This window comes from Oncorhynchus gorbuscha, linkage group LG25, assembly GCF_021184085.1.
Source record: "Oncorhynchus gorbuscha isolate QuinsamMale2020 ecotype Even-year linkage group LG25, OgorEven_v1.0, whole genome shotgun sequence".
Lineage (NCBI taxonomy): Eukaryota > Metazoa > Chordata > Actinopteri > Salmoniformes > Salmonidae > Oncorhynchus > Oncorhynchus gorbuscha.
In genome coordinates, this window is record NC_060197.1 from 23,699,478 (window position 1) to 23,714,581 (window position 15,104).

The following is a 15,104-nucleotide window of genomic DNA, read 5'->3' on the forward strand; positions in this document are numbered from 1 at the left end:
AGCGTTGTCCGGGTTAGGGAGGGTTTGGCCGGTAGGGATATCCTTGTCTCATCGCGCACTAGAGACTTCTGTGCCGGGCCGGGTGCAGTGCACGCTGACTAGGTGTGTGGTGTTTCCTCTGACACATTGGTGCGTCTGGCTTCCAGGTTGGAAGCGTGCTGTGTTAAGAAGCAGTGCAGCTTGGTTGGGTTGTGTTTCGGAGGACACGTGACTCTTGATATTCGTCTCTCCCGAGCCCATATGGGAGTTGTAACGATGAGACAAGACAGTAACTACTAATAATTGGATACCATGAAATTGGGGAGAAAAAAAACAAACATGCTTCCAAGACCTAGTCCAGGACTAGGCTTAATCTGTGGCTGGAAAACCAGCTCTTCACTTGTGATTTGAAGTGAATGTGCCACTGCCTGTATATGAAGAGCTCCCAAGAAAGCATCACTAACCCAGATATGAATGTCTCTGTGTCTCTCCCCAGGTTTGGGTGTGTGTCATGTGGCCGGAGATCCTCACTACTACACCTTTGATGGTGTCATGCACACCTTCATGGGCACCTGTACCTATACACTGGTGAAGGTATGTAACCGTCGTCTCTCAACCTCTCTTCCTCTTCCCCTCTGTCTCTCCCGAAACCTGTAACACATCTCCCTCTCACCTTCCCTCTGACCCCCCCCCCTCTCCCTCAGGTGTGTAACTCCACCAAGGTAACTCCGTTCACCATCGTGGCGAAAAACGAGGAGCGTGGCCAACCGGAGGCGTCGTACGTGCGCTCCGTCACAGTCTATCTTCCCAACGCCAACATCACGCTTCAAAAGAGCAACAGAGTTCTGGTGAGATGGAGTTCAAGGTCAAACCTCGGTTGTCTGTTTTTGGTGAGAGTAGAAATGTGTGTATGGCTTACAGGCTTATGCCTCAGTCTCATCGCAGCAAACATAGACAGAAAACACAAAACAGGGAGAGGGATCCATTGGTAAGCATGCTTAGAATCACGTTCGTCAAGAGTAGCGAAAAGTAGAAGTTTGACGCTTTGGCTCAATCCTGAGCACAGTTTCCTTTGTTTTCTCACCTCATTAGTCAGATAGTAGAGACACAGTTATGGTATCTCATCTTAATGAAGCTGGCAGGGTAGCTCGGTCATTGCCTAGGGATCTATGGTGTACTAATACATTATCTTTTGGGGGGGGGGGGGGGTTAATTGGGGTGTTAGGCCTATTCTTGAGGGGGCTTCAACACCGGCAAGCCAAGTGAAGTTTGAGGAACAACAACCCATATGCCTTATTCGTTATTGATTTCCACTAATCACCTCTACTTTATCCCCCCCCCCCCCTCTCTATTTCTCTCTCTCCTCTCCAGTTGGATGGGCGCAGGGTACGTACTCCTCTGTCCGTCGGTGTGGCCGGGGCCAGGGTCTTGAGTAGTGGTGTCTACAGTCTACTGGACACTGATTTTGGCCTAATGGTCAAGTTTGATGGAGTCCACCACCTGGAGATCACCGTCCCTGGAGAGTACTTCAACAAGGTATGACTGAGCCCAACTATAGTAATGCTGCTGTACAATAATGCATATTATACAACTTATAATGATGGTAAAATTAACCCTTTTACACAGTACATGTCTTGGCCATACTAAAATACTCCGACCTACATTTTAAAGGGACTTCTAATGATTTTCTCTGCCCTTTTCATTCTTGGAATTATCCACACTGTTCAATTTGATTTGATTTTATTTGACCCGTTTTCTCTCCCCAATTTCAATCTTGTCTCATTGCGGCAACTTCCCAATGGGCTCGGGAGGCGATGGTCAAAGTCATGCGTCCTCCGAAACATGACCCGCCAAACTGCGCTTCTTAACACCCGCCCACTTAACCCGGAAACCAGTCGCACCAATGTGTCGGAGGAAATACCGTTCTCCTGACGACCGAGGTCAGGCACGCTACAAGCAGCCGGTAGAGCGCGATGAGCAAAGTAAAACACCCCCAGCCAAACACTCCCCTAACCCGGACAACGCTGGGCCAATTGTGCACCACCCAATGGGACTCCCGATCAAATCAAATGTTATTTGTCACATGTGCCGAATACAGCAGGTGTAGACATTACAGTGAAATGCTTACTTACAAACCCTTAACCAACAATGCAGTTTCAAGAAAAATAAGTGTTAAGTAAAATCTGCCTTGCGGTCGGAGGCCGAGCAGTTGCTATACCAGGCAGTGATGCAACCAGTAAGGATGCTCTTGATGGTGCAGCTGTAGAAATTTTTGAGGATCTGAGGACCCATGCCAAATCTTTTCAGTCTCCTGAGGGGGAATAGGCTTTGTCGTGCCCTCTTCACGACTGTCTTGGTGTTTTTGGACCATGATAGTTTGTTGGTGATGTGGACATCAAGGAACTGGAAGGTCTTAACCTGCTCCACTACAGCTGACAATGGGGACGTGCTTGGTCCTCATTTTCCTGTAGTCCACAGTCATTTCCTTTGTTTTGATCACGTTGAGGGAGAGGTTGTTGTCCTGGCACCACACTGCCAGGTGTCTGACCTCCTCCCTATAAGCTGTCTCATCGTTGTCAGTGATCAGGCCTCCCACTGTTGTGTCGTCGGCAAACTTAATGATGGTGTTGGAGTCTTTCCTGGCCATGTAGTCATGGGTGAACAAGGAGTACAGGAGGGGACTGAGCACTCCCCCCTTAGGGGCACCCGTGTTGAGGATCAGCGTGGCAGATGTGTTGTTGTCACCCTTACCACCTGGGGGTGGCCCTTTAGGAAGTCCAGGATCCAGTTGCAGATGAAGGTGTTTAGTCCCAGGGTCCTTATCTTAGTGATTAACATTGAGGGCACTATGGTGTTGAACGCTGAGCTGTAGTCAATGAATAGCATTCTCACGTAGATGTTCCTTTTGTCCAGGTGGGAAAGGGCAGTGTGGAGTGCAATCGAGATTGCATCATCTGTGGATCTGTTGGGGCAGTATTCAAATTGGAGTGGGTCTAGGGTTTCTGGCATGATGGTGTTGATGTGAGCCATGACCAGCCTTTCAAAGCACTTCATGGCTACATACATGAGTGCTACAGGTCGGTAGTCATTTAGGCAGGTTACCTTAGTGTTCTTGGGCACAGGGACTATGGTGGTATGCTTGAAGCATGTTGGTATTACAGACTCGGTCAGGAACAGGTTGAAAATGTCAGTGAAGACACTTGCCAGTTGGGCAGCGCATGCTCGGAGTACATGTCCTGGTAATCCGTCTGGCCCTGAGGCCTTGTGAATGTTGTCCTGTTTAAAGGTCTTACTCACATCTGCTACAGAGAGCATGATCACACAGTCGTCCGGGACAGCCGATGCTCTCATGCATGCTTCAGTGTTGCTAGCCTCGAAGCGAGCACAGAAGTTATTTAGCTTGTCTGGTAGGCTCGTGTCACTGGGCAGCTCATGACTGTGCTTCCCTTTGTAGTCTGTAATAGTTTGCAAGCCCTGCCACATCCGAGCCGGTGTAGTACAATTCGATCTTAGTCCTGTATTGACCTTTGCCTGTTTGATGGTTCGTCGGACGGGATAGCAGGATTTCTAATAAGCGTCCGGGTTTCAGTCCCGCTCTTTGAAAGCGGCAGCTCTACCCTTTAGCTCAGTGCGGATGTTGCCTGTGATCCATGGCTTCTGGTTGGGGTATGTACGTACGGTCCCTGTGGGGACGACGTCATCAATGTACTTATTGATGGAGCCAGTGTGGTGTGGTGCACTCCTCAATGCCATTGGAAGAATCCCAGAACATATTCCACTTCTTTACTGACCGAGTCGCTCATGCTTCCTGCTTTAGTTTTTGCTTGTAAGCAGGAATCAGGAGGATAGGATTATGGTCAGATTTGTCAAATGTGGGGCGAGGGAGAGCTTTGTACGGGTCTCTGTGTGTGGAGTGAAGGTGGTCTATAGTTTTTTCCCCCTCTGATTGCACATGCTGGTAGAAATGAGGTAAAATGGATTTTAGTTTCCCTGCATTAAAGTCCCCGGCTACTAGGACCGCCGCCTCTAGATGCATTTTCCTGTTTGCTTATGGCCGTACATAGCTCATTGAGTGCCATGTTAGTGCTATATAATGTCATAGAGCCCGACCGGTTGTGATAGATCCCGGAATCGAACCCGGGTCTGTAGTGACGCCTCTAGAACTGCAATGCAGTGCCATAGACCGCTGCAGCCACTCGGGAGGCCCAACTGTTCAAATTCTATTCACATTTATTTTATTGATCTTTTTTTTATCCCTCAGTTTCAACTCACAACTCTTTCCTTCCGTCTGTCCAGGTGTGTGGCATGTGTGGTAACTACAACATGAACGCCAAAGACGACAACCTGAAGCCAGATGGAAACCCGGCCAAGGACGTGATAGAACTGGGCAACAGCTGGAAGTCCGAGGGAGACTCAGATCCAGGGTCAGTAACCTCTAACCCCTCACCTTTGACCTTGTTCTTTAGGCCAGAAGGCTACCACTAAAGCTTTTTCTTGGTCAGATCATGTGTTACTGTACACCTGAGTGTCCCTGAAACACTGACACCTGTCTATGTCGTTTATATTTTAGATACCTGGATCTTTAATAATATATAGCCTTAAGGCAAGCCAATGTTCAAATAGACCAGGTACAAATAGACCAGGAGTAAACCACTCTGTCTGTACAAGGCTTGCAAAAAATATGTGTAATGAAACATTCTAGCGACACTTATTGGTGATTGATCATTAATCATTATGGTCTGGCAGGAGGTAACATTTTTGGGTACTCTCTCTCCCTCTTCTCCATCCCTCTATCTAACCCATCCCTCCCTCCATCTCTCCCTCCATCCCTCCAGCTGCTCGCCAGATGAGCGTCCCAACATCCACCCTAACTGCACGGCAGAGGAAGAGAAACAGTACGAGACCCTGTGTTCTTCTATCATCCTCGGCGACAAGTTCAAGCCCTGCCACTCTTTCCTGCCCCCGGAGGCCTTCCTGGGGAACTGTGTGTACGACATGTGTGAATACGACGGCATGCAGGCCACGCTGTGTGATAACGTGGAAGCCTACGCACAGGCCTGTCAGTCATCTGGGGTTACCGTCGACTGGAGAAACAACACATTCTGTCGTAAGTGATGGGGGGAGATGGGGGGTAGGGGGAGGGAGATGGAGATGGAGAGGGTGGGGTGAAATGGGGGGAGGGAGATGGAGAGGATGGGGGTAGGGGGAGGGAGATGGAGAGGGTGGGGTGAGATGGAAGGAGAGAGTATGGGAGGGAGGTTGGGCATAGGACGCTATATAAATGACTGAAAATGGAAGGAAATGAGTGGACTTTGGAATTTAATTTGTAAAAGTACTACATGTGTAGGCCTGTACTGTCGACCAATGATGCCGCAATTACCAGATGAAAAGCATCCATAGAGCCAATGTTACTGTAACTGTTACTGTACTGTACAGAAAGATAGGATCTTTGATTATTGTCTAACTCCACCATCTCGCTTTCCCCCTCCAGCCCTGCCGTGCACCCCCAATAGCCACTACTCTGACTGCACGCCCCCCTGCCCGCCCACCTGCTCCGACCTGTTCCCCATGTTCTGCCACCTTCCCTCCACCACCTGTGTGGAGGGGTGCCAGTGTGACGCGGGGTTCGTACTCAGCGACGGGAAGTGTGTCCCTCTGGCCAAGTGTGGATGTGTGGACTCCAATGGAGAGTACCATGACGTGAGCGCTTACTGTTTCGTTGACCAATCATTGCCCGCTTACCCGCACTACTTTACCAGTCATACACCCCAACTAAACATCGAAAGGTTCCTTTCAACTTAAGGGGGTTGTCAGATGACAAACATATTTGTACCACAGCCGGCATGATATTCAACTGTGAAGCAAGTTTGGTTAGACAAGAATCCAAACTCCACCAGCCAGACACAGATTCAACACATTCTCTATAATACCATTCATACAAGGTTTCTTTAGACATACTGTATAAACGGTCAGCCGTAATCCTAACGTGTGTGTGTGTGTGTGTGTGTGTGTGTGTGTGTGTGTGTGTGTGTGTGTGTGTGTGTGTGTGTGTGTGTGTGTGTGTGTGTGTGTGTGTGTGTGTGTGTGTGTGTGTGTGTGTGTGTGTGTGTGTGTGTGTGTGTGTGTTGCAGATGGGAGACTTGTGGGTGACTGACCACTGTGATGGCAAGTGTACCTGTAACCTGGGCGGCTCCATCACCTGTTCTGATTTTCAATGTAAGGATGATTCTGTCTGCACTCTGGACAAAAACGGAGACCTCTACTGCAAACCTGAGAGTAAGTCCCAACTCTCCTCTCAAAATAGTCCCTGCAACTCTGCCCCCACTGCCTTTTCTACCTAAAATATATTTTAGGAGAAAGTTCATATTTGTCATCTATACTTCCTCAATACAAACTTTTCTGTCTCTCTCTTTCTCTCTCTCTCTCTCTCTCTCTCTCTCTCTCTCTCTCTCTCTCTCTCTCTCTCTCTCTCTCTCTCTCTCTCCCCACCTTACTTCATCTCCCTTTCTCTGCCACCCCCCCAACCCCTCTCCAGAATTCGACAAGTGCAATATCCACGGCGACCCCCACTACCGTACATTTGATGGGTTCACCCACCACTTCCAGGGCCCCTACACCTACACCCTGACCGAGGGCCACTCCCTCCTCAGCTCACTCGCCTCCCTCCAGGTCAGAGGGAAGAACGTCCGTCGCGGTGGCAAGAAGATCTCCTACCTGGATGAGGTGTATGTCGATGTCTATGGAGTCAGCATCCGCTTCCTGCAGAAGAAAGTTGTCCTGGTGAGTTCAATATAATATAATCCAACCATGCCTGTTGCCTTGGCGACGGTAATCTAGCTCTAAAACCATGAGACTCTCCTCTCTGTTACCTTCCAGGTCAACTATGACATCACCATGAACAGTTAGAACCTCTTGTGTCATCTCCATGAACAGTTATAACTTCTTCCTCTCACTACCCGTGTAGGTGAACGGTGAGCGTGTGGCTCCTCCTCTCAGTCCTAGAGACGGCCTGACCATCACGATGAACTCCAAGAACGTCCAGCTGGTCACCGACTTTGGCATGACGGTCCGCTTCGACGGCAAAATCCACGGAGGTGAGAGGGAGGGAGGGGAGGGAGGGAGGGAGGGAAGGAGATGACGTCACGTCCATAGGGCAGCTACAAAGAGTTATCAGACGGGCTAGGAGAAGAACAGTGTGGTCTAGAAAGTTCATTTAATTTACTTAATCATTTAATTAATAAAATGATTAAATATCTTATTAAGAAGAGCACTGCTTGTACTCGGGCAATACTCTTTCTCCCTCCCTAACAGAGGTGATCCTACCCAGTACATACAAGAACAGGGTGAGAGGTCTGTGTGGGAACTACGACGGATCCTCCAAGAACGAGTACATGAAACCAGACGGAACTGTGACGCGGAAACTTGACGAGTTCGGCGAAAGCTGGAGAGTGACTGACAGGCAGGGGGCGGAGGTAGTGACAGCAGACCTCCCCAAGATGGTGCACCTGCACAGGTGGGAAGGAATCACTCGATTATATAGAAAAACATTTAATTCATTAATTTATTTGTTGGTTCATTCATAATCTATTTATAAACACAACCGACTGAAAAATAGGTTTGTTGAGATGATCAAGTATTCATAACTAAATATGACTCTCCTTCCTTAGTTTTATTTCTCCTTCACTCACCCTCTTCTTCAACCTCTTCTTCCCCCTCTTCTTCGCCCTCTTCTTCAACCTCTTCTTCCCCCTCTTCTTCCCCCTCTTCTTCCCCCTCTTCTTCGCCCTCTTCTTCACCCTCCTCTTCAAACTCTTCTCACCCTCCTCTTCAACCTCTTCTCACCCTCTCCCTAGGCGTGATGTGGAGACAGACCCAGAGTCTGGCTTTGAGACAGCAGGTTGTACTGACGCTCAGCTGGCTGAGTTGAATGGTAACAAACAGTGCGGAGCCTTGTCCGACCCTACAGGACCCTTCGCTGGCTGCCACGCCCAACTACTGGCCAACAGCTTCCAGGAGTGAGTAGAGAGTGTGTGTGTGTGTGTGTGTGTGTGTGTGTGTGTGTGTGTGTGTGTGTGTGTGTGTGTGTGTGTGTGTGTGTGTGTGTGTGTGTGTGTGTGTGTGTGTGTGTGTGTGTGTGTGTGTGTGTGTGTGTGTGTGTGTGTGTGTGTGTGTGTGTGTGTGTGTGTGTGTGTGTGTGTGAGAGAGAGAGAGTGCTACAGGTGGGTATGTTTGATATTTTTCTCTCAACATATAACTTGAATTTATATTCTGCTTTATATGTTCATACAACTGTGTTCGGATCTGTGTGTAGATCTGCACTATTCCCTCCACTCACTGTCGTGTGTGTGCGTTTTAGGGACTGTGTGTTTGACCTGTGTGCGGATCAGGAAACCGCATCTCTACGTTGTGACAGCTTTGAGGTGTACGCCCAGGCATGCCAGGAGGCCGGTGTCAAACTGGGCAAATGGAGACAACAGCTGGGCTGTGGTAAGACACACACACACACACACACACACACACACACACACACACACACACACACAGAAGGAGAGCTGGGATATGCAAAAGACACATTTCCAATTCACAAATGCGTATTAATACACACTTGTGCAACTGTGAAATATAAGCACCCAACAGATTATTATTATTACACACACTAATATATGTCATATATAAATGTGATTATACACACACACACACACCTTGTCTCACATACACACATTACTACAGAGATGTTATTAAACATAAATGAACGCATGCATACGCACACAGACACACTCTCAAACGTGTGCACACACACAAACACTCGCGGACACAAACGAGCACACACACAAGCACAAATGTACGCACACATGCATACCCAAACACACATGCACTAATACACACACACTCTGGTATTACACACACAAATTATTATATACACACAAGTACACACACACAATCTATCTGAAACACAACCAAAATACATTCCCTCACTGCTGTGTTCTTAATAAATTACGTTTTTTTTCTTCACTTGTAATCCCTAGCAAACTGCTAAACTGATTCTGCCAAATCATTTTGGCAGTAATACTTATTTTCAACTGCCCTCCCCTCAACACCCCTTATGTGTTTGTTGCTAATCCTGTGTCCTCACTTCCCCCCCTCTCCCTCTCTCTTCACTTCCTCCCTCACTCTCCCCCTCCTCTCTCCCTCTCTCTTCACTTCCTCCCTCACTCTCCCCCTCCTCTCTCCCTCTCTTCACTTCCTCCCTCACTCTCCCCCTCCTCTCTCCCTCTCTCCCTCCTCTCCTCCCACCTAGTCCTGAGCTGTGTGGACAACAGTACCTACTCTGAGTGTATGTCCCCTTGCCCCGCCTCCTGCGCTGACCTGGCCGCGCCCTCCGATTGTGACTTCACTGCCTGTGTTGAAGGGTGCCAGTGTGCCCCCGGTTTCGCCATGAGCACAGGCAGCTGTGTGCCCTATAGCGAGTGTGGCTGCAACTACCTGGATAGATACTACCCGGTGAGTTAATACAGCTGTTGCAGAACATTGCACGGCGTGGTGTGTATAACTCTGTCTCTTTCCTCGTACATGTCTCTCTCTCTACCCCATTTGAATGTCTCTCTCTCTCCCCATCCCTCCATTCCCTTCCTACCCAGCTCAAGGAGAAGTTTGTGACAGAGGACTGTGCCCTGTCGTGTGAATGTACGGCCTCGGGCGCCGTGTGCCAACCCAAGGGCTGTGCCGACACACAAGTCTGTACCATTTTCGACTACGCGCGTGACTGCTACAAAGGTGAGTGTGTGTGTCTTTGTGTGTGGCTACTGAAACATGCATTTGTGTCCCTAGTAGTTGCAATAAGAACAACTTCAGTGTGCAAAATGGACTGCCATGTCTTTGATAATAAACGTACCCTCTCGCCCTCTTCTCAGTGAGTCCGTGTCTGAGTTACCCCTGTCTAAATGGCGGTACCTGCTCTGACACTAACACTACAGTTGACTCATTCACCTGCCAGTGTAAAGAGGGCTTCGAGGGCAACCTGTGTGAGATCGAGAAGACCGAGACCAGTGGAGGCCTGGGTACGTGATTAACTGGAGCTAATACTATACCGTACTGTACTATACTATTCTGTACTGTATTTCACTGTACTGTATGGGACTGTACTGTATTATACTGTACTGTATGGGACTGTACTATACTGTACTGTATTATACTGTATGGGACTGTACTATATTATACTGAATGGGACTCTACTTTACTGTACTGTATTATACTGTATGGGACTGTACTATACTGTATGGGACTGTACTATACTGTACTGTATTGTACTGTACTGTATTGTACTGTACTATACTGTATTATACTGTATAGTACTGTATTATACTGTATGGGACTGTACTATACTGTACTGTATTGTACTGTACTATATTATACTGTATGGGGCTGTATTGTACTGTACTATACTGTATTATACTGTATAGTACTGTATTATACTGTATGGGACTGTACTATACTGTACTGTATTATACTATTCTGTACTGTACTATACTGTATGGGACAGTACTATACTGTACTGTATTATACTGTATGGGACTGTACTATACTGTACTGTATTATACTATACTGTACTATACTGTACTGTATTATACTATACTGTACTGTACCCGGTAATCCTTATTGGGACCGTTGGGGCAGTTGTTAGAAATAGCATACAGGCATACCAGTGTTGTAACTGTCTCCTCCTTCATCCCACAGATAAGAACACGATCATTCTCATCGCAGTCCTAGTGCCTCTGGGAGTCATCATCATAGCGCTGATCTGTGTGTTATGCTACAAATGCTGTCGAACGTAAGGACTGTACAACAACCACTAAAACACAGCCTATTATCGTAGTGCAAAATCTACTCTTGACAACATGAAATAATCAAAGATCAATTTGACCATGACAGTTTGCTTTATTATTCAGTGTACAAGACAGAAAAAAGCCAATGTCACCTGTCAGTGCAGTATTTGTAGTCCTATGTAAACGGATGCTAACTCTCTAAACCATTTGGTGTTTACAGGAACAAAAAAAACAAGTGTGATTCTGACAACACAGATTCAAGTAAGTGCCAATCTCAATCTCACTTAAAACACATGTCAACTTTTACCTTCACTTACATTATTTTTTACCTACTTAGCTAATATTATCCCAATAAAACCAGGCGAAGGATGTAGATGGGAAGGATATAGTAAACACTGAATTTGAACCAGTAGAACAAAGTTCCCATTTTAAATGAGTCAATTATTTTGAAGCAGACTATTGGCAGCCGGCTAAAGAGAAAAGCACAAGAAAAACACCTGTCACCTGTCACCAACCTATTCAGCTCATTGATTACAGAGGCAAGTGGACTCTGCCATGCCATAATTCTATAACCTCAACCCTTACCTTAACCTCACTGATATAACACTAACCTTAACCTAACCCTTGTTCCTAAACATAAACTTAAACATAACCTTCACCCTTATGCATAAACTTAAGTTTTTGTAATTCTATGAAGCCATGATCAGGAGGGAAATTGTGAAATCAATGCTCATACTGTGAAAAAGAAGTGCTTTCGTTCTTCCACTGGATTGCATGACAAGTAGTTCTGCTCTCCCATCCTTCCCAACTAAACCCTTGATGACCTTGGTGACCTGGCCAGGAGAAACTCCTGGACCGACCTAATAGTACCTGCCATAAAACAACAAATTCATGATAATAATAAACATTACACCTCTCTCTCTCTTTCCCTCTTTGTCCTTCTTCACTTTCTCTCTCTCCCTCTTTCCCTCTTTGTCCTTCTTCACTTTCTCTCTCTCTCTTTCCCTCTTTGTCCTTCTTCACTTTCTCTCTCTCCCTCTTTCCCTCTTTGTCCTTCTTCACTTTCTCTCTCTCCCTCTTTCCCTCCCTCGCTTATAATTCTATGAATTTCATTTCTACTAGGCATCCAATACCACATGCACCTTAAGGACAGCGACGTCATGTACGAAAACCTGGACAACCAGCAGACGAACGCAAGCGACATCATGACTCCCATGTAGATGGAGAGAAAGAAGAGTAGAGAACATAAGAGTTTCATATTTACTGGCAGATGAATGTTCGGATATCACACACACACACACACGCACAGAGACAGACACACACACACACAGAGACAGACACACACACACTCAATCACTCACAAACAATGCACACCAATTCAGAACAGTCCGTAACGTCAATGTTACATATTTGCCACATTATTCTTTTTGGAATTTGTTAATATTATTGTCATTATATTATCTGCTTTTATTAACTTATTAATGCTTTTGTTGTAATTTGAGAATGTATGAATTACGAGATGTGATCCAGGGAAAAGTGCAATTATAAAATGCCTGAAGTGCCTGAGATGTAATTTATTGAAGTGTATTAAATTGTTGCTGCAAGCTTAACATTACTTGTCATGTCAGTCTTGTGTCTGCCTTACCTGTCCTAAAGTAACACACCTGTGTCTGTCTAACATGTCCTACAGTAACACACGTGTCTGTCTTACCTGTCCTACAGTAATGCACCTGTGTCTGTCTTACCTGTCCTACAGTAACACACCTGTGTCTGTCTTACCTGTCCTACAGTAACACACCTGTGTCTGTCTTACCTGTCCTACAGTAATGAACCTGTGTCTGTCCTACCTGTCCTACAGTAATGCACCTGTGTCTGTCTTACCTGTCCTACAGTAACACACGTGTGTATGTCCCACCTGTCCTACAGTAACACACCTGTGTCTGTTTTACCTGTCTTACCTGTCCTACAGTAATGCACACAAACTTCCCAATCGCTCCAACTGTATTTATTCACACTTCAAGAGTGCAACAAACGAGGAGTGACCCAAAACATTTTTTTTCACCCCAACACTTTTCCCTGACAGACGTTTGCATTCAATGCATCTAAAAACAAGCAAGACCTCTAAACTAAGGCCAGTGAGACTGCTAAGCAAACAACGTGCCACAGTACATCTGTGACACAATCAACTGCATTTGTTGTTTGTGTGTCCAAAGAACCAAGAACAATACAAGTCAAATCAATTCAAGTGCTTAACAACAATGACTGTTAAAAATAAGTCACTAATATACATCATAAACAATCATATTGTGAGCTACTTTGGTCCAAGTAGTAATATAATACATTGTTTTAAAATCACAAGAGGAAAGGAATGGAAATGTTCGTGACCAAACTTGTGTTCATCAAGTGTTCGGGAACAATGACAATTGAGTTGGAATGGTTTTGTTTTTCAGTTAAATTCCAGGCTTAAGGAAACAAAACATCTAAACAAAATGAAACAAGAAACTAAATAACACACATCCTCTGCACACACAGTCTTGGGTACGTCTATTTCTTGCCTTCACGTAAAGATATAGAGACAAAAACGTCTAAATTAAACACAGAATACACAAGCAAGTACTTTGTGTCCAGGGAAAATAAGGCATAATACGCCCGGGTTATACCTGGTGTTAAAATGGGTCCTTTGTCCTGATCTGGTCTACATTCTGTATGTGCCCACATTTCCAAAAATGTGTCTACACATGGTATTAAAACGTGTCTGTTATCCATCCAATGTGTCTGCATTGTGACCAGATTTCCTGATCCCTTCCTTGATGCTAATTATTTCACTACTCTTTCAAAATAAGATTTATTTATGTATTGTAAGACACATATTGATGTAATCAGTCAATGGTGCCACCTGTCAATGATTTTAATGGGTGGAATAATGTACTAAAATGGTTTCTCTGTCCAGATCCGTCTACACTTGTAAGATACAAAGACACAATGCGTGCCTGACTACCCCCCGGAGGTGGGCAGAATGATCTGATCAAAATCATATCACAATGTGTCTTTTGATTGTCAACACCTGTCTAAAAATGTGGGCACAATCAAAATGTGGAAACGATCAGGACAAAGGATGCATGCTAGAACCAGGTATAAACAGGGCTTTTGACACACAGTAAAAAAAAACAAATCTGATCGTTTGAAATGTCCCCAACCTCACATTGTAATTTACATCAGGGATAAAGACCCATTGGTCATTTCCATTGGCAATTGAACCAGGAAAGAAAATAATATTTTAGACAAACATACAAAAAACATACAACAAATGCTTAAAGCGGCACAAACACACACTTATGCACGCACATACACATGCACACACACCTGCACACACACACACCATTGTTCAATGTTCTCAACACAAATGTAAACGTAGCTACAGTAACGGACGTTACGATTTCTAAATAATCCACTATTCTGGATTGTTACCCAGGACTAAATCCCTAATAATAAGGTAAAGTGTGAATGAATGACATAACAGCAACAATCAACAGGATCAACCACTGTAATCAACGTTTTAACAGCTGTGAACAACAGTGTAAGCCTGTGTCCCAAATGACACCCTATTCCCTATCTAGTCCACTATCTTTGACCAGGGTCCATAAGTAGTGCACTTTATAGGGAATAGGGCGAACATCAGTATAACAAGGGAAAGGGAAATTATTTGTTCCCTATCATGGAGTGTGGACTATGAAGTTTGTGTTACGGAGTGTGTCCTTCTATGTACAATATGTGTACTCTGGAGTGTACTAAGGAGTATAAGCACTTTTAAGACTTTTAAGCAGAAGTAAATGCTGATGAAAGAAAATCTAAATTATACAAATCGGACAATAAATATATTTAGCATAAACTAAAAACATCTCTAGTAGACTACTTGTTTAACTACTAAATACAGTGTCGAGACTGTGTGGCTCCAAGCCACTAAAATACAACACATTCTAATAAAGAGTGAACTCGATGACACTATCCACGGGTGAAACAGATCTAGCCTGGTCCCAGATCTGTCTGTGCTGTCTTGCCAATTCCTATCGTGACAATGACCATAGGAGTTGTGAAGACAGCACAAACAGATCTGAGACCAGGCTAGAGTTATTCCACAATGCAACAGAACTCAACCCTTTCCCTGTGGTCTCCTGCTGCTTTTTTTAATCACAAGTTTGACATCCATCACATTAGATAAGTGTATCTAACAGTGTGTAAACTAACAAAATCCAGTTTTTCAGTAACAAAATTCAGTCTTTCACTAATAAAATCCAGTTTTTC

At 45.3% G+C, this 15,104-nt stretch overlaps 1 protein-coding gene across 1 annotated transcript in view; it reads left to right on the forward strand.

The window, feature by feature from the left end:
* The window catches only part of LOC124013800 (zonadhesin-like), a 34,860-nt gene extending 22,448 nt beyond the window's left edge, over window positions 1-12,412 (forward strand). The window contains exons 35-52 of the mRNA XM_046328332.1: window positions 476-573; window positions 684-827; window positions 1,351-1,515; window positions 4,276-4,403; window positions 4,815-5,086; window positions 5,471-5,679; window positions 6,111-6,255; window positions 6,515-6,759; window positions 6,944-7,073; window positions 7,291-7,492; window positions 7,833-7,994; window positions 8,336-8,466; window positions 9,278-9,480; window positions 9,618-9,753; window positions 9,891-10,037; window positions 10,714-10,807; window positions 11,023-11,063; window positions 11,925-12,412. Of these exons, the coding sequence (XP_046184288.1) occupies window positions 476-573; window positions 684-827; window positions 1,351-1,515; window positions 4,276-4,403; window positions 4,815-5,086; window positions 5,471-5,679; window positions 6,111-6,255; window positions 6,515-6,759; window positions 6,944-7,073; window positions 7,291-7,492; window positions 7,833-7,994; window positions 8,336-8,466; window positions 9,278-9,480; window positions 9,618-9,753; window positions 9,891-10,037; window positions 10,714-10,807; window positions 11,023-11,063; window positions 11,925-12,022 (2,750 nt within the window). The 3' untranslated portion in view covers window positions 12,023-12,412. The remainder of the gene's footprint in view (window positions 1-475; window positions 574-683; window positions 828-1,350; window positions 1,516-4,275; window positions 4,404-4,814; window positions 5,087-5,470; window positions 5,680-6,110; window positions 6,256-6,514; window positions 6,760-6,943; window positions 7,074-7,290; window positions 7,493-7,832; window positions 7,995-8,335; window positions 8,467-9,277; window positions 9,481-9,617; window positions 9,754-9,890; window positions 10,038-10,713; window positions 10,808-11,022; window positions 11,064-11,924) is intronic.
* The last annotated feature ends 2,692 nt before the right edge of the window (window positions 12,413-15,104 follow it).